This window comes from Tupaia chinensis, unplaced genomic scaffold (genome assembly GCF_000334495.1).
Source record: "Tupaia chinensis unplaced genomic scaffold, TupChi_1.0 Scaffold000290_1, whole genome shotgun sequence".
In the NCBI taxonomy this organism is placed as follows: domain Eukaryota; kingdom Metazoa; phylum Chordata; class Mammalia; order Scandentia; family Tupaiidae; genus Tupaia; species Tupaia belangeri.
In genome coordinates this window covers 130,876-153,202 of record NW_006159775.1, presented here as the reverse complement: position 1 = coordinate 153,202, position 22,327 = coordinate 130,876, and the positions used below count along the sequence as shown (strand labels likewise).

The following is a 22,327-nucleotide window of genomic DNA, read 5'->3' as shown; positions in this document are numbered from 1 at the left end:
TGGTCAACCATGTGGGAATCCAGCTATGTAATAATTCTGCCATCTACTGGTCCCCCAAGTTTCCTCATTTCTAACCAGAGTCATACTGATTTCATACTGATTCCTACTTTGGTACTTTTAATCCCAGATGAATCCACTAAAACCTTTACTCATTGTATCTTTAGGTCCTCACTGAGTGGTCTTCTCACATCATCCTTTAGGCAGCACCAAGAGTCTTTGGCAGCAGAGAGAGAGAGGCGACGACAGGAGAGAGAAGAAAGGCTGCAGAGGATCGAACGGGAAGAGAGGAACAAGTTCAAGTAAGAAGTTTAAGATTTCTTAAATAATGAATTGGAAATTAAAGTGCAAGACTTTACAGCTGTGTATGATTAATACTGGTGTTAGAACATTAGGAAGTAATGTTTGCTTCAAATTCTGTCTGTGTCTTTAAGGATGAGCAAGATACACCTGAAATAGGCCGCATCTGGTTTTTTATGGCCTTTCTTTGACCATCTGGCAGGAAGTACAGATGGTCAAACACAATTAGAACTTGTGTATTCTTGGGTCCTTCATTATCTGACATGGTCATCCAGGCCTTCCTGAGGACAGAGCCTAATTGTCTTAACTTAATTTGTCATCTTACCCTAATGTTCTTCATGTTTTATTCATATTTTGTTGGGTGCCTAGGAGAAATTGTATTTCCCACATCCTGGTTTGCTTCTTGTTCCCTGTAACAATCTTTAATTATATTTTCTTAAATCAATACTCTCTCTTCCTATGAGAGAAAAAAAAAAGTCATTGTGTTGATTACTCCCAACCTGTTGCCCCCTGATTTTCTGCATCCAGTTCCAAGGATGTGTTCCTGAGTGTAGCCGTTCCAGTTTCCATATCATGGTTTTCGTGTCCCTGCTGAGTCCAGTGTTCCTCTGCTTCTACTTCAGCATCATACCTGATTGCCCCAGCCTTCAGGTTAACCTCCTCCCACTCCTCTCCAGGGCATCACACCCTGCTGTGCTTTATGGATTACAAAACACGCTGAGTCTTTACACATTCCATTTCTTCTACTCTTCCATTACCTTTCTTCCTTTTTACCTTCCCTCTACCTTCTCTTCCTTTTCCTTCTCTTCCCTCTTCATCTTCCCAGTCATCTCTCCTATGGCTTTTTCATTTCTTCTTCTGTTTCCTCTACCTCTGCTTCCTGTTTTTTCACTTTAGTCTCTGACAAACAATACTCCCACTGAATACTCCCAGTTAAATCCACTGGGAATATAAGGCATCATCAGTGAAAATTTACAGATTCACTAACTTCACTTTTACTAGAAGCCAAGAAGAGGAATGTACAAATGATCAAAATATGAGCAGTGGTGAAGTTACTGAACTATAACTCACTACTTTATGACTACGAATATTACAGATCTGTGAGTGAATGCAAATCCTAGCTTTTTAAAGACTGAGTAAATGGGCTACATGAAGGAAACAATATTATTTCCCAGTTTCAGTTGTGTGGTAAACCCTAAGCTGTCAAATTTCTGCCAAATGATATATAGAAATGCCAGCCCTATATGCACTGCTTCTCATGAGGTAGTTCTGGAAGCTGGCACTTTCAGAAAGGCTAATTCTTAAAAACCCTGGACCAGGTTGAATGCTTCCTGATTTATGACTTTTTGAGTGATTTATATATTGTACCACCAAATAACAGCAGGGAACTGACTGAAATACATGGAAAAATCTGAGATTAGCTTATGCATCCAAAGTTTTTGATTGAAAACTTCCTAAAACAGAGTATCATTTCTGGGGGAAATGAAATAAACACCCCACCCTGTCTCCTGCTGCACCCTGAATGCCACCATAAACCATGAACAGCATGCACAGAGCTCTGAAAACTCTGGAATGTAAGAGGGAATGGGTGAATTAGGGAAGGAATCTAATGTTCAAAGTTCCACCAAGCCAGTAAGTGTTTACTTTTTTTTTTTTTTAAACCTTTAGCAGAGCAGAGAGTGGTCTGTATCCATATAACCTCTCTCATTCTGGTCTCATTCCCTCTGCTTATAAACTCTACCTGAAGTCAATCATGAGGCCCTGTCCTAATGACATTATCATACCCCAAAGCCTCACCCTGGACATAACAAAGGAATTACATTTTCATTTAACATTATTACAATATAATAATCAATACAGCCAAGTCCCAATATATGAGTTTCTGGGGGAAATCCAATCACTGCCCACTAAGAGCAAATTCCTAAGCATGAAACTTTGGGGAATGAACTATTATCCAAACCATCCATCTCTCTATTCTCTGCTGCATTGTGCTGAGTATAGATGAAGTTATCAGCTGTGCAGGGAAGATGAAGCCCAAGGGTTTTGGTTAGAGGACCAGGAAGGGAAACCCAAGGAACCCAAAAAGTGTTAGAAAAGTCACACAAGTCAGGGAAAAGAGCACTCCAAGTTCATCTATGATTTGTGCCCGTGTAGCTCTGAACCTAGACTGCATCCCACAGGTTTTGGGAACAAAGGACAGAGCGGTCCATAGCTCAGGTCCAGACTGACCACTGGGTGGCGCACACAAGAGCCTGGTCTGAATAGCACTAAGAGTATTTGAAAACTGAGCTTATACTGGAACCGGTAACAGAAGACAGGTCAGAACTTGCAGGCTGATCCTAACCTGCTTGATTGCTTGCTAAAACAAAGCCAATACAGAGAAGAAAAAAAAATTAACACTACTTACACGGTTTAAATAAGACCCATAATCTCATCACAACACATTTTATATGTACAGAATGTAATCTAAAATAAGCTGTCATACAAAGAATTGAGAAAATTATAACCTGAATGGAAAAAGGAAGCCCAAAGATACTAACCGCAGAAGGACATAGGTGTTGTCATTATGAGATACTGGCTTTAAATGAGCTAATATAAACATTAAGTACTCTTGAAATAAATGAAAAGATAAATTTCTTCAAAGAAATAAAAGATTTCTCAGAGAACTAAATGGAAACATATAGAGAGACTCAATAAAAATGAAAAACCAAAATAAAAATTTATCAGATGAGCTGAATAGCAGGATGGACATGAGAGAAGAGTGGGCATATCTGAAGATAGGATGATTAAAATGATCCAGTCTGAAAACAAAATAAAAAACTGGGAAAATAAATAGAACCTGAAGGGGGCATGGAACAATACCAAATGCCTAGAATTTATGTCGTTGGAGTCCCAAAAGTATGGGAGAAGAGGACAGGAGTGCATTACAGTGTATATTCAGCCATTATGTCTAATAGAGAGATGTATGTCCTTGTGGATTAGACTTGGACCACTTGGCGTCAAAGAACACCATCATTACTATTTGCCATTTACTTCGGTGCCAAATGAGTCTCACTTTTTATTTAAGGACATAGATCCTGGAAAAATGGCCCTTGTCCAGGAAGGAATGCTAATTATTAGGACAGACCACAGACAGCTATTAATTTTGGTGTCTGCAATTCCATATTTCTGAAAATGGAATGAAAGAAATTCAAAAGAGGAAATAGAAAATGTTTATAAAGTAATCCCTGGGATTATGCAATAGTTGACCTATCAGAGTTGGATCGTTGGTTAAAATTGTTCATGTTTCTTGTACTTTTGGTAAAGCATCTAAAAATTGTTCCTTATTTGTTATTTTTGTTGAATATGGTCTTAAGCTTCCTGGGTCATTGGAAATTTTATTTCTTGTATGAGAAGTGATGAAGATGGATGGATATAAATGGTGATGAATCGGATTCTTGTTGCACTTTTCTCCCCCTCCTAATATACTAGTCTCTGATTTACTGTATTGTTACATCCAGTTATCAATGCATGGAGAGCTAGAATACTTAGGCTGTATTAGGAGATCCTGTGTAGGAAATCATGTCAGGATTCTCCAAGAAAACAAACACTGAGAGTAGGCTGACCTCATGGTCTTACAGTTAAATTCAAGATGGAACCTCACCAGTGGGAACACACACACACACACACACACACACACACACAAAACACTGAAATCAGACAAAGTTGGGTATCTTGTGAATGCAGTTAAAAGAGAATGCACAAAGAGCTTCTGGTGTTCCTCGCATTGAAACCGAGGGTGTGATGGATATAGAGAAAGGATCCTGGGCTGTGGAAGAACTATTTAGACTGTGGAATGCAATACCAAGGGGCCAAAGCACTGGGGCCCTCTTTGATTTCATACTTGAGGTGCATGCTTTGCAGCTCCCAGAGTTCAGCTGGATGCTAATCACTCCAAGAGTACTGCTTGCTTGTAATTGCCATGTTCTGTTTACACACACATGCACACACACACACACACACATTTATTTTGCTGTGGGGCACGTGCAAAGGACAGAGGGAAAGTGAGAAATCACCCTTTGGGGGGATGGCCACATCACAATCCCTTCTCTGCTATCCTCCTGGGATTTTGCATGCACACACTTGTACTCAGCATGATTTTTCAAGCTGGACTCAAACCTGGTTGGCCATCTGGGAGTCTAACACCTTAAGCATTATGTCACCTGCTGGCCCTGTTTACATATTTTTTTCCAACCTCTCTTCCTTCTTAAACCTCTCTTCCCTCCTCTCTTATATACTTATATCCTTTCTGAAGAGTAATTAATAGTGTCTCTGAGTGAAGCCAGTAATCCTGTGTTTTCTGACATCCCTATGGTTTTACTGAAAATCTATTGTATTTACTACATTTAAAGTACAGCCTTTTAACTTTTACAGATTCATCTACAACCATTTTCCATTTCTGAGGTAATAGCAAGCATTCGTGACATACTGCTAATAATTTCTTGATACTTTTGTAAGCATCTAATTCTGTTATTTTCCTTCTCTATTTGTGCTGTGTTTTTCCATTAGCCGAGACTATCTAGACAAAAGAGAAGAGCAAAGGCAAGCAAGAGAAGAAAGGTTTGTATCTCTCCTTTCCCATTATAACCAAACGGCATGTGCTTTGCGCTATTAACCAAGCATGCAGAGGGGACTTTGTTCATTAAAACAGAAATACCCCATCTAAGACATCCAAACCCTTGCAAAATTGGCATTTTGCAGAACAGGGTGTGCTGGTATCTACGTTGTCCAAGAAAGTTCAGATTTATCATTTCGTGCCATCATGGTGAAATAGATGTATCTTGTCCTCAAAATGTCTTCTCCAGAGTAGCACATGCATGACTAGCATATTGACATATGCCGTGTGTTTAAAATACTCTCTACCACCCCTGCTGTGCCCAGGTTGGGTGTCCTTGCTATGCACTTTCATGTAACTTGGCCAGAATGGCTTCAACAAATATTTGAGCTCACACGTTGTACCAAGCATTGGCTTAGATGCCAACCACCCCGAAACTCTTGCTGGTTGTGCCTAATCTCTTACCTGTCTCTCCTGCCCTCTACTCAGTTTCTGGATGGGAGGAATCATACTGGTTTCCTTGGTTTCCTCAGTGCCCATTACAATGCTCGGCACCAAGGAAGCTCTTAGGAATCACATATGGAATAAATATATGAGCAAATGAACCAATAGCTTTATTTATAATATTCAAGCTGTAACCTAGTTAATTTCAATGACAACATTCTTGGAATCCCAATAGAAGATACAAAGTTAAGGGACCAGCAGCTGGCATTCTGCTTGAGGCACTAGACTCCCACATGGCTGACCATGGTTCAAGTTCCAGACATGGTGGTTTAAAAATAATGCCAGGTGCGTACAGGTGCAAGCCCTAAATCTCAGGAGGAGAATGGAGGAGAAGGAACTGAGGCATGGCTATTCCCCCGGGGGATGATGTCTTACTTTCCCTCTCTTTCTCCAGCAAGCACACGTGTCTTATGGCAAAAACCTTTTTGAAAGAAAAAAAGAAGGTGGTACAAAGTTAATATACTCAGTGTCTGATCAATGTAAATTAGCAAGGAAACTGGTTTGGGAAGAAGACTAGCAAAAGATACATTTTTACCCCCAATACTGTACGGCCTGCAGTTTTCCCATATACCACCAGATGGGGTTACTGCGCAGAGAGATGGACAGGCTGGTTTTATATCTTTTATACCGGAGACAGCTGGGAACCTAACCATTTCTGGAATATGCCAATAAGTGGAATTGTGCTAATTTTTTAGACACCATCAGCTAAATATATCAGGACAGTCTGAGGCAGGGATGAGCAGAGAGTGCCTGTGTTCAATTAAAAAATTAGATGCTTAGGTCAGCCTCATAAATAAAACAATATGGCATTGCTTTAATTGCAGCATTCTATTAGATTATTGTCATCCTAGTCACCAGTTGTGGCCAACATATTTTGAGAAAAAGATGCTGGTAAAGAAACTCCTGTTTCTGCCTTGTACCTGGTTTAGATGTTGGGGGGGAGGGGCATAACTTACACTTTTACTAAAAATGCTATTGACTGTCCACCCAGGCTTAAGAGAATTAAATTCTATTTTTTTAGTTCTCCCTCCAGCTTCTTCCCTGTTTTTAGTTTTCAACAACTTGGCTGTCAGGTTCTGTCTACACAGGCAAGACTTGGCAGCTCCTAGGGAGATGTCAAGGTACCGTGTCAAGGTCTGAGCTGGCTCAGACTGACTGCAGAATTTCCTCAAACCATGACAGGCCAGCTCTTTATGGATATTATTTACTGCCCTTTTTTTCCAAATAGGGCTTCACGTAGGCCTGACAAGCTTGTGCAAATGAGATTGTCACTCCTCTCCTGCCCTTGGTCTCTCGCCTCACTTGCCTCCCTCGGCTACCTGCCTGCCTGGGCTTCGAATCTTGTGCAGGATCTGGCTTTCTCCTGGCTCCATGTGGGATTCTGTCCTCACAGCCCACCCCTCTGTTTGCACGGAGGCTTGGGGACCCAGTGAAGCATTTGCCCAGTTTGAACCAGCTGCTTTTCTTGGGTAGTTTGCCTCCCGAATTAACTGGTGAAAGAGGAGTGAGAGTCTTTCACCCCTGTTCAGAACACCATTGGGGATTCCTATTAACCCAGGGAAAGATGATTTCCAAGAATAATGGAATTTGGGAATGGATGGGGGAACTGATGGAGACCCAAGGTAGAAAGAGGTACAGAATAAGTGAGTAGATTCCGTCCATTATCTCCTTAAGATACAGCCAGGCATGTCTTTTGGGTTCTGTGCTTCATATCCTGAATGCAGTGATTCAGTGAGAACAGCCAGAGTCACAGCAGATGGGTTTTCAGGTTTGGATCCCATAAATGTAGCAAGGTGAATTTAATCCTGTTATGTTCAAGTAGAGTGGCCATCCAAGTATATTTTTTTTAATTCTTTGTCCTTCCTTTTCCTCTCCTTTCCAATTTCCAGAGGTGACATGTGAACTCACCAAAGAGACAGAGAAAGAAAGCACTCTCTTACCCCTGCAATGGGACATACTGTAATTTCTTCTCCTCCATTTCTCTATCCTCTCAGGGTTTGGGGCATGCATACACATGTTCTCGGTGTGTTTTTCAAGCTACTGGGACCAGGATTTAAACTACATGGTCAGCTATGTGGGATCCAGCTGCCTTAACTACTAGGCCACAGGACCTGCACCATTTTTTATATCGTATCTTTACCTCCTCATTTAATAATCTAAGACAAACTGTGCTATTGACAGTGCTGCCAACCCAGAGTAAGTTTCTGTTGAACTGATACTTTAATTTTTCTAAATATTAGTAAATAAGCTTTACATGCTAATTATTGATTAATTTTTTAAAAGGAAGAGGAGGAAGAGGTAGTAAGGGACAAGATCCAGGCTGGCGACACACGGTAAGTGTGTTGCACAGAAGACCAGCTCAGCTTGGGTTTCTTAGTGGGAGGGGGTGGCAGGAACTGAGAGGAAGTGTGTTTTGTTGAGCAGGGACTCTGGCAAAAAAGTGCCAGGGAAAGTTTAGGATGGGATTAGGATTCAGGAAATCACATGTGACAGTCCTCACTGAAGCAATGAGAGGGGATTTGGAGCATTGCTTAGAAGTAACAGTGGATGGAGGACCAGCAGTTGGCGTAATGGCTGTTGCTGGACTCCCATGTAGTCGACCATCGTTCGAGACCTGGACTCGGTGACTTAAACTCACTCTGGGCACATGTGCATGCATGCCCAAGATCCCAAGAGGAGAAGGGATTGTGGTGTGGCCCTTCCCGCTGGGGTGGTGGTGGTGGTGGTGATTTCTCACTTTCTGTCTGTCTTTCTGGCAATTGCACGCATCACATAGCAAAAACCTCGCAAAACAAAAAAGGACAGTGGATGGAGTAGTTCAAGAGCGACAGGGTTTAGTAGAGTGTAAGGGAGGATTTCTAAGTGGGAGAGTGGCAGCATTTCTGAGCTGCTGTTGCAGCCCTGTCTTGGCCCCTGGAGGATGCTAGGAGTTCCCCCAATGGTTTATTTGCCTCTCTTCTCCACTGAACTGTGCGCTTGTGGAAGATGGGTTTGTTTTTGTTTGTTATTAAAGCTCTCGTGCCTAGTAAGTTCTTTCTTAGCACATGACAGGCACACAACAGTGTTCAATGAATAAATGAAAGGACGAATGAGTTAACAACTGATGTGGGCAAAGTAGGATAAATGGAAATGTTTAGGTGAAGACAGAAAAGGTAAAAAGTATTTTCTTATTGCTGTGGTTTGTGGGGAGCGCCTAGTGCTTTCTACAGGGTAGACTTCACCAACATCTGCTAATTGGGTGCTAGTCCCTCAGTTAGCAGTTAGTTAACAGCGTTAGTTGCTTCACAGGGCAATAGGGTCCTGTGGCAGTTATTGCATTTGCCAGAGGGCTCCCGGAAACAGTATCACTGGGCCCCTGAGTACCAGGGCCCGGAGAGTCACTGTCTAAACAAGGTCATGACACAGGCCAGGTACCTCCCCAGAGACTGCTGGAGGCTAGTAGGTCAGTAGGGGTTGTTAACTGTGATGCCAGGTCATGCCACGTAAGTACCAGGTAGCGAGTTTTTTCCCACGCCTACCTATCCACTGCAGACAAGCTCTGCTGATGCTTTTTCAGAAAGGTCTAGTGCTCTTGAACTCTATGACACTGCCATTTAAATTTTTTTAAGAATAAATTGTAACAAAATACACATGTCATAAAATTGACCATCTTAACTGTTTTTAAGTGTGCAGTTCAGTAGTGCTAAATGCATTCACATGGTTCTGCAACCAGTCTCCAAAATTCCTTCTCATGTCACACAACTGGAACTCTTACCATTAAGAGCTCCCTGGAACCCTGCCCAGCCCCTGCCATTTCTGTCTAGCACATAAACATTCTCATTTCCTCAGGATAATTCAGGTTAAACTCTTAACTCCCCCAGTGTCTCATGGACCCTCAGTGATAGCATCTGTAAGATTGATGTGTGTATCAAAAGGATCTTTGTGTCCTATCTACCCAGAAATTGGAGCAAAAACTTGGACTGCCAGCATGTGCCAGCCTGGCTGCCCACAGGGAGGGTGCTGGAGACCAGGACCAGGGTCAGTCAGGCTGAAATGTAGGTCATAAATGGCTGTCCTTGTGGCTGGAAGCCTCTCATAAAAAGCTTCCTTATCAACCTCATTGAACCTTTCTAAGTTCCTGACCTGGGATTCTGATCTCTGGACCTGTCCAGAGCCCGTTTGCTCTTTGGTCTTTGCCGACCTCTTCCTCCTGCCCCAGGAGGTTTCAACTGTGGGTGGGAAAGGAGCTCACTACTGTTGGCTAACACCCTTCCTGGCCCTGAGTCTGCCACCATCTTGTTCAGCACATGCCTCCTGGGACTCGGATTCTGCCCTCAAGATCATTTCCTCCCAAGGGTCCTGCTACTTCCATAGCTAGATACTTTTTTCTTACCACTGAATTAAGTTCAGAAGCACATACCTTTTGTTACTTCTTACCTTTTGAGAGATGCTGCTGTTGAAATGGAGTTTCTGAATCGTTCTCCCTGGCTGAGCCTCTCCCTGTCACCATGAGGCAGTTCTCTCAATGCTCTTGGATGTTGGTATATACTCCCCCATTGCACATCCTTTATCAGAAACTCACCATGAAAGCAAGCTCAGTCCCAACAAAAAGTGAAATTGGGTGTTCCAGGTGCAGTGGCACAAATCATAATCCCAGCTCCTCAGGAAGCCAACACGGGAGGATCACAGGTTTGAGACCAGCCTGGGCAACATATGAGACCTTGTCTCTACAAAAGGAGAGGCTGAGGGTGGGCTCTGCGGGTGAGGTGCTGCCATCAGGGCTTTCCCTATGTGCCCTGTCTGCTTCCCATCAGCCAGCAGATGCAAGGCACCAAGGGAAAGAACAAAGGATAGTAATCTTGCTGTTCTCAAAAATCCCATTATCTGCTTGTTGAAAACAGACAAACACATGTGAAAAGATGACTAAATATGCCAGGCAGTAAATGTAAAATGCCATCTGAGTTGAATGGACTACATATCCGACATGAGTTCAGAGGCAAGGCCAAGATCACTTCCAGCTGTGGTGGTCAAGGCAGGCTTCACAGAAGGCGATGTGTGTGTAGGCACAGCCTGAAGGGCAGACAACCTCTGGGCTGGTGAGGAGAAAAGGTGACCATTACAGACATCAGGAAGAGGGGAGAAGAGAACCACGCCCACCTAAAGGATAGGACGAAGAAATGCATTGTTACTGAAGATTTCAAATATGAGCTCTGCCTTTATTATCTGACTAAATTAGGAGTGCTATGTCTGGTGGCTGGATGGGAGCCATGGAGGGCCAAAATGGAGGGCTTGTCCATGAGGAGATACCAAAGCAATGGATCTAGATGGTCGTAGAGTGAGGGTCTTGACAAAGATGTTTCAAAGTTCAGTGGTGGATAAGATAGAAACCTGCTACAGCTGAATTCATAAATTTATTTCTGAACAAATAATGGTGCGTAAAATTAGCAGACATCTGGAAGAGGCACATATTTTAAAGTTATTTTGGTCTGATCTATAAAGCGCACTATGAAGAATATGATTGGTAGCTGGTCTTAATAAACAGTCAGTGGGTTCTGCCTGCCTGAAATGCAAAACAGATGTATCTTTGTTCTTTTAAACTGACTTTGATGAATAAACTATATGTGACGTCAGGTCCAAGCTATTGGATGTCTGAGTCCTACTCAGAAATATTTTAGGATATAAAAAAGTTTCCATGGTCGACACTGAGAGAACAAAGTAAATTCCAGTGGCATTGCTGTTAGCATTGAAGCAGGTTCAGAAATTCAGGGAGGCCTTCATCCAAGCAACCCCTTTTGGTATTTGGGGGGCATTGTTTCTCTCTGCCATACCAAGTCACTCTCCCATTACACAGCTGAGAGCTGTGAGGGCGTTTGGTTTCCAGCTGTCACTGTTGGGGCTTTTGGATGGTCCTTATGGCTGTTTTGCTTATTTGTATAAATGTTTCCTAAAAAAGCAAAATAGGATTCTGCAACAGTGATCCAGTATCTGGGGACTGTGTGATGTTGCCACTTCCCCCAATTTGCTTGGTTATGAATGATGCGGGATTTTTAATCATTAGCATCTTGGCTTTGCTGGGTGTTTCTGGCGGACTGACCCTTCAGCCAGCCTTGCACTATGCTCTGTGCATCAGGAAACCAGCTCACTCTGCAGGTGTTTCATCCATAAACAAGCATCAGCCACGGGCTCCTCTTTCTTTTTACGGAAACCCTTTGGAATTTAACTTTCAGATACAAATACTTGGAGCAGTTGGCAGCCGAGGCACATGAGAAGGAGCTGAGAAGCCGGAGTGCGAGCCGGAGCAGAGCTGACCTCTCCTTGGACCTGACGTCGCCAGCATCCCCTGCCTCCCCTGCCCCTCTGAGCCACAGCCCTTCGTCTCCGTATGCACAGGAGGCTATCGTGGTACCATCCTCCTCCCCAGGAACACTTCAGTATCCCCAAGGTGAGTGCAGGGGGAGCAGAGGGCACACTGGTGGGTTAACACCAGACAGGCTTCTCCTGGCAGTAGTGGTGATTCTAACCTGCAAACTAAGACCTGGTAAGCTTAGGGGCTGGCTGCTTGCCTGCATTGTCACTCATAAGCTAGATGCCTTGAGAGTCACTGGCATTAACGCAAAAGGCTGCAGTCTATGACCATTGAAAAGGGAGAATAGAAAGCAGACTTATTTTGCCATTTTAATCCTCAGCTTCAGAGTATTAACTCAGTACTTTATAATCTGAATATGTGAATCTGCCCAACGAACTGACCACTTTCGAATATTCTCACCCTAGGGACCTTTGGTCTGGTTTAAATCAAACTGACAGAAAATGAAATTAATTAAAGCAAGTAAAGACAAATGCAAATGTAGTGAAAATAGAAGTTACACATTAAAGATGAAAAAACTTAAAATAGTAAAAATTGCTGGCACATGCTTAGGGGTGTGTGTGTGTGTGTGTGTGTGTTGTGCTTATATGCAGAAAGGCAGACTGTCCCTGGAGAAATTCTCTGTCTTAGCTTTATTTGGAGAAAAACAATGATACTGTTCACTACAACTTGAGTATTTGCTGTTTTCCTGATTGGCCTGCACATTTTGAGTTCATTTTCTTTCATATTAATCCAGAGGATGGTGCATGTTGATTAACCCTGCCGCTCACATTGTTTGGTTTAATCAAGTGTGTGGTTTACAGTCTGATAGAAACTTAACTGACTGAAGACAGCACAGATACTAAACTTTTAACTCTAGAAGAGTTGACTAAATATGGCGTAAACTTTAATTTAAACAAGGCAGGACTCCATGACCTCAGCAGAACTGGATGTAACGGAATGATATTGTCTGTCCAGCTCTTTGCTGGCTCTCCAAGACTCAGGGCTCATTCTGGGGAGCAGCCTGGCTCTACTGCAGCTTTCCATTACACCCAGTTCCTCCTCATCCCTGAGCCGTGGAAGACTGACCCAGGCAGATGGCTCAGTCATAGATGAGTAATACTGATCTTAAAATGTTGAGACTCTGAGAATCAAGAAACCAAGACTGTTCTGTAAGAGCCGTATGCCTTCCAAACCCCACCTCGTATCACTACTCTGTCTGCATTGTGGTATCTCCAGAGGCAATGTGAAAACCATGTCCTTGCAAATCTGTGGTTCAGACTTAATCTTGACACTTTCAACTCTCCAGAGTTGTACCTCCAGCAGTTTACAGAATGATTACCTAAACTGTGAAATACAGAACAGCACCAAGTTGAAAGGAAATTGTTAGTTTCTATGAACAGTTCATACTCAAATTTTTAATCCACTTGATGTTTGTGACAAAAGACAGTTTCTCAAGTATTTTGTCCAATGATAGTTAAACTTGAGGCCATTCAATCCTATTGAAAAGACAGGATATTTTAAGAACAGAAAATATTTATTTTGCATATATAAACTATACAATTGTGTGTAAAATCATTTTAGTATGCTTTCAGAAAGGTAAATAGAAAATGTTACTTTTCAGAGAATGGAGTCTGAGAGAATGTGTGAAATCACATAAGTAATATCTGTGATTAAAAAAAGGAATACTGGACTCGGATTTATGCATAACTACAGAATAACAAAATAGCATCTTGTAGTGTTTGCTTTTTCCTAAGGAAGGAGAAGAAAAACCAGTGGCTCTTTTGTGATCCAGAAGAACTATTATACATGAAGTAATTATGATCTAAGACAATGGGAACCAGAAAAGTATCCTAGCTTCCTTGCTTTAATATGTAGCTGATTTATAAAATCAGAAATGATAAATGAGTAAAAAGATATGCTCTAAGTGGATGGTCTCAGAAAGAATGAGGCTTCCTTCTGATTTGGAGACTTTTGCCCCTATGACAGAAATACCGAACTGACAGAGCAGAATGGTTTTTCTCAGCCTAATCTGTTATTGTTCTTTTAAAAATATCTGTTTTAAAAGAGAACATTCTGCCAGCATCCAATTAATCGCTTATTCTTTTTACCAGGTCTTGTTTTTGACTGTTCAAAGTAACTTTTGCTTATCCCTAACATTTACAATATCCAACATCTGGAGGAAGAATAAAAAATGTAATTGTAGACCCAGATGTTTTTCGTATACCAAACACCTGGCATTATGTAGTCCAAACGCGCCAAGGATTGGCTGGCTTTTTTGCTCTCTGTCCTTGCAGGATCATGTGACCATAATACACTACATATTACATAGTGCCCTAGCCCTTATTCCCAAGTGCTACTGCTGAATATCTTGTTATGGAACTGAATAAGTTGGGGAGATGCTATTATCCATATTTTCCTGAGGCTAAAATATATTGGAGGATTTGTTTCAGGTCTTGTTGGCCCAGCACTGGGAGCAGGGTTTGATTCCCATCCCAGTCATTTACCATGGAATCCAGTTCTATGTTTGTAGTGGGACTCACAGCAACACCACACCATCCCTTTGCTTATCCTCTCCCCCATATTTGTAAAAATTGCAGCCTCTGTTTCAGAATTGCATTTACCAAGAAAAGCAAATATTACCACATTATGTGTACCTCAGGGTTAAAGATCATTTGGGGAGCTCTTTTATGTCAACTCCCTACTCAAATTCTGGAGAACTCTTTTTTTTTTTTTTTTGAGGGGTTTATGCTATAGGGCACATGCGTTAGCCAGACAGACAGAGACAGACAGAGAGACAGAAAGTGAGAAATCACCCCCCAGGGGGGATGGCCATGCCACAATCCCTTCTCCTCCATTCTCCTCTCAGGATCTTGGGCATGCATGCACACGCCCCCGGCGTGAGTTTAAGCCACTGGGTCCGGGACTCGAAACATGGCTAACTACGTGGGAGTCCAGCGACATAGCCATTACGCTAACTGCTGGTCCCAAATTCTGGAGAACTTTTAAAATCAGAAGATATGAGAACTTTAGAAACTCGTTTTTCTTTTCTCTTACAAAATATCTGTTTTGAAAGGGAAGAGTTAATGGTCAAATACCAATAATAATATGTACCATCTAGTGAGCTCTTTCGACCAAAATCCTTCCCAGTTAAATCTGCTGTAACTTTTGTATAAATGATGCACTAACCCCTACCAGCAAGTCCATGTGTTTTTGAATGATTTTTCCATCTGGCCCTCTTGTGGCTCACAGCAGATGTTTGTCCCTGGACTGAGTGGTGATGGTCTGAGTATTTTTCCTCTGTGCAAAGCTATCAATATTAGGCCTAAATGAGGAAAAGACATACATGTGTGTTCTCATTTGCACTGTGCTATAATCAATGGAGATATCAGCCCTATGTTGAGGTAAATATGTAAGGGCATCTCTTTTTACTCATTGCTTTGATATATTTTCCTGTTTTCATTCAGCCCTGTGGGTATACATCAGAATATCTATCTCATAAATTTATTTCCTATGATTTTAAGGAATTCCTAGATGACTCTGAAAACAAGTTATTTTCACTAATCAGAGAAGAAGGTATAGTGTGTTTTTTCCTTAACCTTATTTACTAAATTTTATTTTAAATGATTTTGACTATTTAGAAAAGACAAGTTTGGAGGGCCAGCAGGTGACGTGGTAGAAAAGACAAACTAGGAACAAAAAAAAAAGATTTTGAGGGGGACCCGCAGGAGACATAGTAGTCAAGGTGCTGGACTCCCACATGCTGAACTATGGTTCAAGTACCGGACATAATGGCTTGTTGTCTCACTTTCTCTTTATCTCACTTTGGTCAAATTTATTTATTTATTTATTTAGTTTTGTTTCTATATTTTTTAAATACATTCAATCACTGTATAGTACAGTGTTGTTATTAGAATAGAGTTCTTCAGGGACCAGCAGTTGGCATAATGGCTGTCTCTGGATTCCCATGTAGTCAACTACAGTTTGAGTCCTAGACCTGGTAGCTTAAACTCACGCCAGGCGCATGTGTGTGCATGCCCAAGATCCCAAGAGGAGAATGGAGGAGAAGGGATTGTGTTGTGGCCATCCCCCCGGGGAGTGATTTCTCACTTTCTGTCTGTCTCTCTCTCTTTCCGGCAAGCACACATGCTCTATAGCAAAAACCTCTCCAAAAAAAAAAAAAAAAAAAAAAAAAAAAAAAAAAAAAAAAAAAAAAAAAAAAAAAAAAAAGAGCTGTCTCTGTCTCTTTCCGGCAAGTACACATGCTCTATAGCAAAAACCTCTCCAAAAAAAAAAAAAGAAAAGAAAAGAAAAGAAAAGAAAAGAAAAGAAAAGAAAGAAAGAAAGAAAGAAAGAAAGAAAGAACAGAGTCATCAGTATGACTCTTGAGAAAATTATAAGATGAATAATAAATACGGTGATCTGTGTATCCATACATGAAGTCAAATACATCCAGATTATCTGTTATTCCAGTAGGTGTCAGACCAGGTAACCTATTTCACAGGAAACAGAATCGAGAAAAACTACTCATCTAAAAACTGTGATGATGTTGGTCCCTGTGGGGTGTTCCAGGGTTCCTGAAATACCTTCCTTGGAGAACCGGAACTATGGTCCCTCTTTCAAACACGAGTCTCTCCCAAGACCAGGTAGAGGGGATGACCTTTACCAGGGAAAGCTTATCTCAAGAGTTTGTAACTAGCCTTCGCCTGTGAACCTACAGTGAAAGAATACACCATGGCTAGGTTGGTTTTGTTATTCTTTTGCTTGATACTCTCCATTTGAACAGAGAAATACTTTAGAGATGCAGTTGAAAGTTTTGCCATGCTGTGTTAATTTTAAGTCAGAGAAAAATGCATTCAGCAACAATTGATTATTTGCCTGTAATCAGGTCAGTAGGTCTTTTGCATATGGCTCTTGTTTGGCCCTGGATGTAGAAAATATGGCCTATATGGCTATGGCCTACTCAGCAGCATTTCCTTGGCAGCATTTACAGAAATCATTTACAGTAATATGCTGACATTTCCTCCCACAGATCCTAGCATTTACAGTAATGGTAACTATGACGATTCTCCCAGCCTACTGATCCTCCAACCTAGAAATAAAAGTATAGACATCTGAATAAATTATGTCATATAGTGTTCAGTTTATTTAAGTGAATAATGTTTTGTATGGGCATCCATTCATCATCTTGGCTGTTGTCATTACTATTGACTTGTCACCTTCGTTGTAGGACATGTTTTGAGTCTCCTTCAGGTGGAGGCACTTTCCTAGGTTAGTTACCTAATCCACCTGGCGGAAATCAGAAACATCTGGTATCCTATTTCCAACTGGCACAGTAGCAATGGAATATCGTCATTCATCACCCCAATGCATGCTGGTTCCCTTGCATAAAGCATTTGGACACCTCCAGTCTGGTGTTTCATGAATTGGCAGGAAACTAGATTCCTTGTGGTTCTGTGACTCAGGGCTGCCCCACCTCCCTATCCTCACCTGTCTGGTGTTACTTGATGCCATGTGGTCAATTCAACAAATGCAGGAACTCTACCCATGGCCAAGACCCTACCTACTATTTTCTCTTTTCCTCTGTATAGAAGGGGACTGTTGCCTGCAGTATGTTTTCTTTCAGCATATTTTGAAACATTAGAGTCTTGAATCTTTTTGAAGTAGGCAAAGACTAAAAAATAAGGATAAGGCACATAATGGCATTGGGAAAGTTGATAAAATAAAAATGGCATGTTAGGGCAACACAATGATTTTATTGGCAGCTATTAGGTGTCAAGAACTTTGAAGAGTCTGACACTGTATGCTGCTAAAAAAGCTTGCCACATTTTCATGGATGCTGGCAGAAGACATGAAACCCTTGTGTCAGAAGCAAAGAACTTTGTTATTCATAATAGTAGTAGAATCCAGAATGTCAGCATTGTGCCATTTCCCCAAGTGTCAGTTTCTGGAGTGATGCGAGTAGGATTCAGTGATACCTGCACACATGCTGTAAAGATCTGAAGAGAGGAACCCTGAACTTAGGGATCTGAGTCTTATAGTTGGTAGCAAGCAGCCCTTCTCTTTGTCTCAAAGGGAGACATTATCTTATTACACTGGGCAGTAAACCAACCAGCCTTTCTCTGTATAGAGTCACTATCCCCATCTTTCAAGGCTGTTTATACATACACTCTTAGGAAGATAGTCCAGAACATGGCTATGAGTGCCTCTGATTCCAAGACTGCAAAAATGTGGAAGAGGTATAGAGAATTGTTTCCCAACATTAGATTATACTGGGTTTTAATAAACCCATACTATCAAATTTGTATCCTTAAGTCTGTTTAATATAAATAGCATGTTTAACTTTTGAATAGCAATTAGCTCACTTGTTCTTATTTAACAAAAACAAAGAGCATCAGGAGTTGGGAGATCCCATGTAGAGCAAGTGCTAGAAATGAACGAGCTAACCCATATCTGGAGGTTCTCATAGGAAACCTGGCTTGTTGGCTGCATGAGATATCCGTGTGTATCATGCTTTTGGGTCCCTGCTTCCAGGATGGTCAAGAGACTCTAGATTTCATGACAACGGGGATTCTTTAGTTTGGGGTATTCCAGATTTCTATTACTGAGACCCGGGAAATAGCAAAGGAAAATACCTCTCAGGTTCATTCTGATATCCTTATCCATGTTCGGGACCTTAATCACCTCTCTGCTATCTCCTCATCTACTGCTTTCTCTTCAGTGTTCCTGCCTTTCCCCCATCTACCCTTGTAACAAGTTTGTACTAAACCATACAATACCTGCAGTGTGACAAGATATGCACACATTGCTTTCCACCCCATAAAAGTGTGGTTTTTCAAGAGAACCCCTGGGTTCCAGAACTATGAAATGCATCTTGTCTGCCTTGAGACATGACATGTGTTTTTTAAATTTTTCAAAAAATTTTTATACATTCAATCACATTATTTAGCTTACAAAGTGAACATGTGAATATGTGAACATTTCTCCCTAGTCCAGTTGATCAAAATATCTTCAACAGATAACACCACACCTCCCTGTCCCATCAGTGACATGCATTTTTAGTGCCTTGGTGAAGCTGGAACTTCTCTGAGAAAGAAAGCCTCCTCTAGCAGCTGCATTGGGAAGTTCCAGTAGCAGCTTATTCATTTTCTAGGTTCAGCTCCTCTGGATCCCTCTGCATCCTCTAGGTAATCTTCAGACTAACATGTTATTTTCATGGCTCCTACATTTTTTATTATTTTTGTCATGATCTTTTTTTCTTGTTTTATTTATTTTTTTCTTTTGCTTGCATTATTCTCACTGTCTCTTCAGCCTGTTCTTTGAGTGATGGTATTTTTCCAGAGTCTCTCTCCAGCTCTTTTCCTGCCACACCCTCTCACTGGGCTTTTGGATACATACCTGATTTTTTAAAAAAAGTTTATTTCTTCCATAAATGAAAGAAACAGATCCCAAACAGGGTCCTACTGTCACAATCTACCCCCAGCCTTCAGCCAGCCCCAGATCATGGGCACTGCAAGATTGATAAACTCAGAGGTCTCCACTCTTAAACTGAGAACCTTCCCATGTGGGTTGGCCTCACAGAGCATCATATTTCACTGCTAGGTCACTGTCTCACCCATCTACCTGCAACTTTTTAACCATTTCCTGTGTGCTGAAAACTGCCAGGTCTCCTACCTGGGCCTTCTTGAGCTCAGGGCATGTGTATCCCACCTCTTCAGACATATCCATGTGACTGCTCCTAAGAGATTTCAGACTTTCCAGGTGCCAATCTGCAGGAGAGGAGGGGGAATTCACATGTGAGGTGTCCCCCAGCTCTTACCATAAACTCCTACTGGCCAACCTGCTCTTGCCTTCTAGTCCTCACCTGGGTCAGGTCGTCTTTCTCGGCTTGGTATTTTAAGCAGAAAGTATAACACCCCATATTTAGTCATTAAGTGTCTTTTGTGCTCCCTCTTCTCCAATCAGCCCTCTTCCTCACTTTTCATCATCTCTGCCTTAGTCCTGCCTTACTCACCTCCAATTTGGACCTTAATCACTTCTAATAAATCTCATTTCTTCCAGGTTCTTCTCAAGTAATCCAACCCAAACAAAACATAATAAAAACCAACCACTATTTCTGTCCATACCTTGTTTTTAAAATCCTCTGATGGTTCAGATCTTACATGGCATTTAAATCATTTTGTTATCCTATGTGTACCACAATGTCTTCCACCACAACCCCACATTTATTATGTTCCTTCTGTTTAAAATGCACTATCGGTACCTGAAAGGTGCCATGTTCTTTTGGGTGCCTTTGTGTTTGGGGCACCCTCTACCATTGTGTGCCCACTTGAGTCCTATCCATCTAGGAGTCTTATCCTATCCATCCACCTTTAGAGAAGCACCTTCTCTAAAACCTCCTTTGACTCCTCTTTTGTGTTCCCTTTATATCTTGTGCACAGTGGGGATACAGGGCTTATCTCACCGTGTGTGTGGTAACTGGTTATTCCTCTCATCTGTGTGTGCCTCAGGGGAGGGCTCAGGCCTAGGATCACCTTTGTTTTCATCCAGTGCTTGAAGAAGAGTAGGCATTCAAGAAATATTTTATGTGTTGGTGAACAAACAAACAATCAAAAAAAGTAGACCTGTTAATCTACAGAGACAGCTATTTGCCTGTACCCAGAAAGGACAACATACCTTTGACTATAAAGATCATTCTAGTAAGGACTGAACAAATTATTTGGGCCTAATAAATAGTGAAAGAACATTTGCAGAAAAATTGACATAGTATATTTGGGCCATATTTTTGTGAGGATATAATTCTTAAATAGAAAATTCAGAGGATATTTGGACAATCTGATAAAGATATTTTTTAACTGCTTTAACATATGCCTTCTCTTAGTCCATGTAGGCTGCTATAACAAAATGCCCCAAAGTAGGCAGCTTATTAACAACAGACATTTGTTTCTTAGTTCTTGAGGCTGGAATTTTAAGTTGCTGGTAGATTCGGTGTTTGGTAAGGGTCCACTTTTAGGTTGGTGGTACTTTCTTGCTGCATTCTCACATGGTGAAAGGAGCTTGCTAGTCTGTGGTTTTCTAAGGGCATTGATCCTATTCATGAGGGTTTTGCTCCATGACTTAATCACCTCCTGAAGTCCCCATCACCTTGGGAGTTAGGACTTCAACCTACATACTTTGGGATGACATAAGCATTCTGTCCATTGAATACCTTATTTTAAGTGAATTTTATTCTAATTCCAGATAGGCATTCTTTTGTGAATGAATTTGCTAACAAGTATGAATAAACCGAGTTGTTAATTCAGTAGAGAGCCACATCAATTAGTGACCAGATATAAGTGAGGAAGGCTTAACTCCTTGGGGTGAGAATTTAAAATTGGAATTTCTAGTTGTACCCCAATTGTAGGCCAGCTAGTTATGCTTGGGCATGGTCAGAATTTATTGGCAAGAAGAGCAAATAGTTTCTTTAGATATTAGTTGTTTTGGTCTTATAATATCTCTTGGCCATGACTTAATAGACAACATTAACCTGAAAAAGATTGTAGGAACCATATTTTTTCATATCTGAGTTTCCTGTGCCCAACATAATATTTAACATTTTGATAAATCTCAATACTTACTTAATGAATTAAGTTTTGCCAGTAGGGATATTAGAACATCTAACTAAGAGTTACTACATTTTGCTTAAGCCTGAAAAGATGAGTTGACAAAAAAAAACAAAACAACAAAAAAAAAAAAACAAGCTGAGTCACTTTATTAGTAAATTTTTTTATTTAAGACTATCTTTTTTAATGTTATTGTATCTCTTCTAAAACTGCACTTTTTGTTTTGACATCTTTGATGTTTCTATCTGAGACTTGATAAGAACTGCAGGAACTATTGACAAATATTGCCAGTTTGGAATTAGCGTCTTCATTCTTAAAGAAGATTCGTCTTCCATTCGCTCTTATAAGAAAACAGTCATCTAATTACCCAAGAGTCCCACTAGCCTCACTAGGCATTCAAGGACAAACAAACATTGGAGTTGATTTGTTTGAAACTTTTTCCCCCTACCTCTCACCCTCTGCCAACTCTCCTCCCTTCTCCCATACTGTCTGGTAGGTACAGTTGTTTTCCATGCCTCCCCCCCACCATTTTATTGATTCACTAAAGATCCTGATTAATCTAAAAAACTTTCAATAGCAAGCACAGCTAATATGTACATACCTATGAATACACTTCCGACTTTAGGTGTAAACCTCAGTGAGTAAAGTAAACATACTATAAAGTAGCACCTTACTGGGGCTATATAGCTTACTGCAGTCATTAAATAGGTGTTAATAGGTATTTTAATGCATTTTTTACTTTCAAAAAAGTTTTAGTTTTAATAGATCAGAATCAAAAACTGTAAAGGGGGGGGGCCCTCAGCCCTGTGTGGCAGCGGCAGCGGCGCCTGCATGGGCCCCCGGGGCCCTGCGTGGCCCCCCAGGGCCTGCGCGGCCGGCCGGGGCTCTGCTCTGCGTTCCACTGCCTCTCCAGGGCTGGCGCATGGCCACCGGGCCTGAGCCTGTGCGTGGTCTCCAGGCCTGCACGTGGCCACCGGCTGCAGGCGGGCAACTGCAGCTGCACACAAA

The 22,327-nt window shown here is 41.4% G+C and overlaps 1 protein-coding gene across 1 annotated transcript in view; it reads left to right on the top strand.

The window, feature by feature from the left end:
* FHOD3 (formin homology 2 domain containing 3) overlaps window positions 1–22,327 on the top strand; it is a 507,831-nt gene that overhangs the window by 388,940 nt on the left and 96,564 nt on the right. The window contains exons 16-17 of the mRNA XM_006150579.2: window positions 4,846–4,896; window positions 11,602–11,816. Coding sequence (XP_006150641.1) covers window positions 4,846–4,896; window positions 11,602–11,816 — 266 coding nt within the window. The remainder of the gene's footprint in view (window positions 1–4,845; window positions 4,897–11,601; window positions 11,817–22,327) is intronic.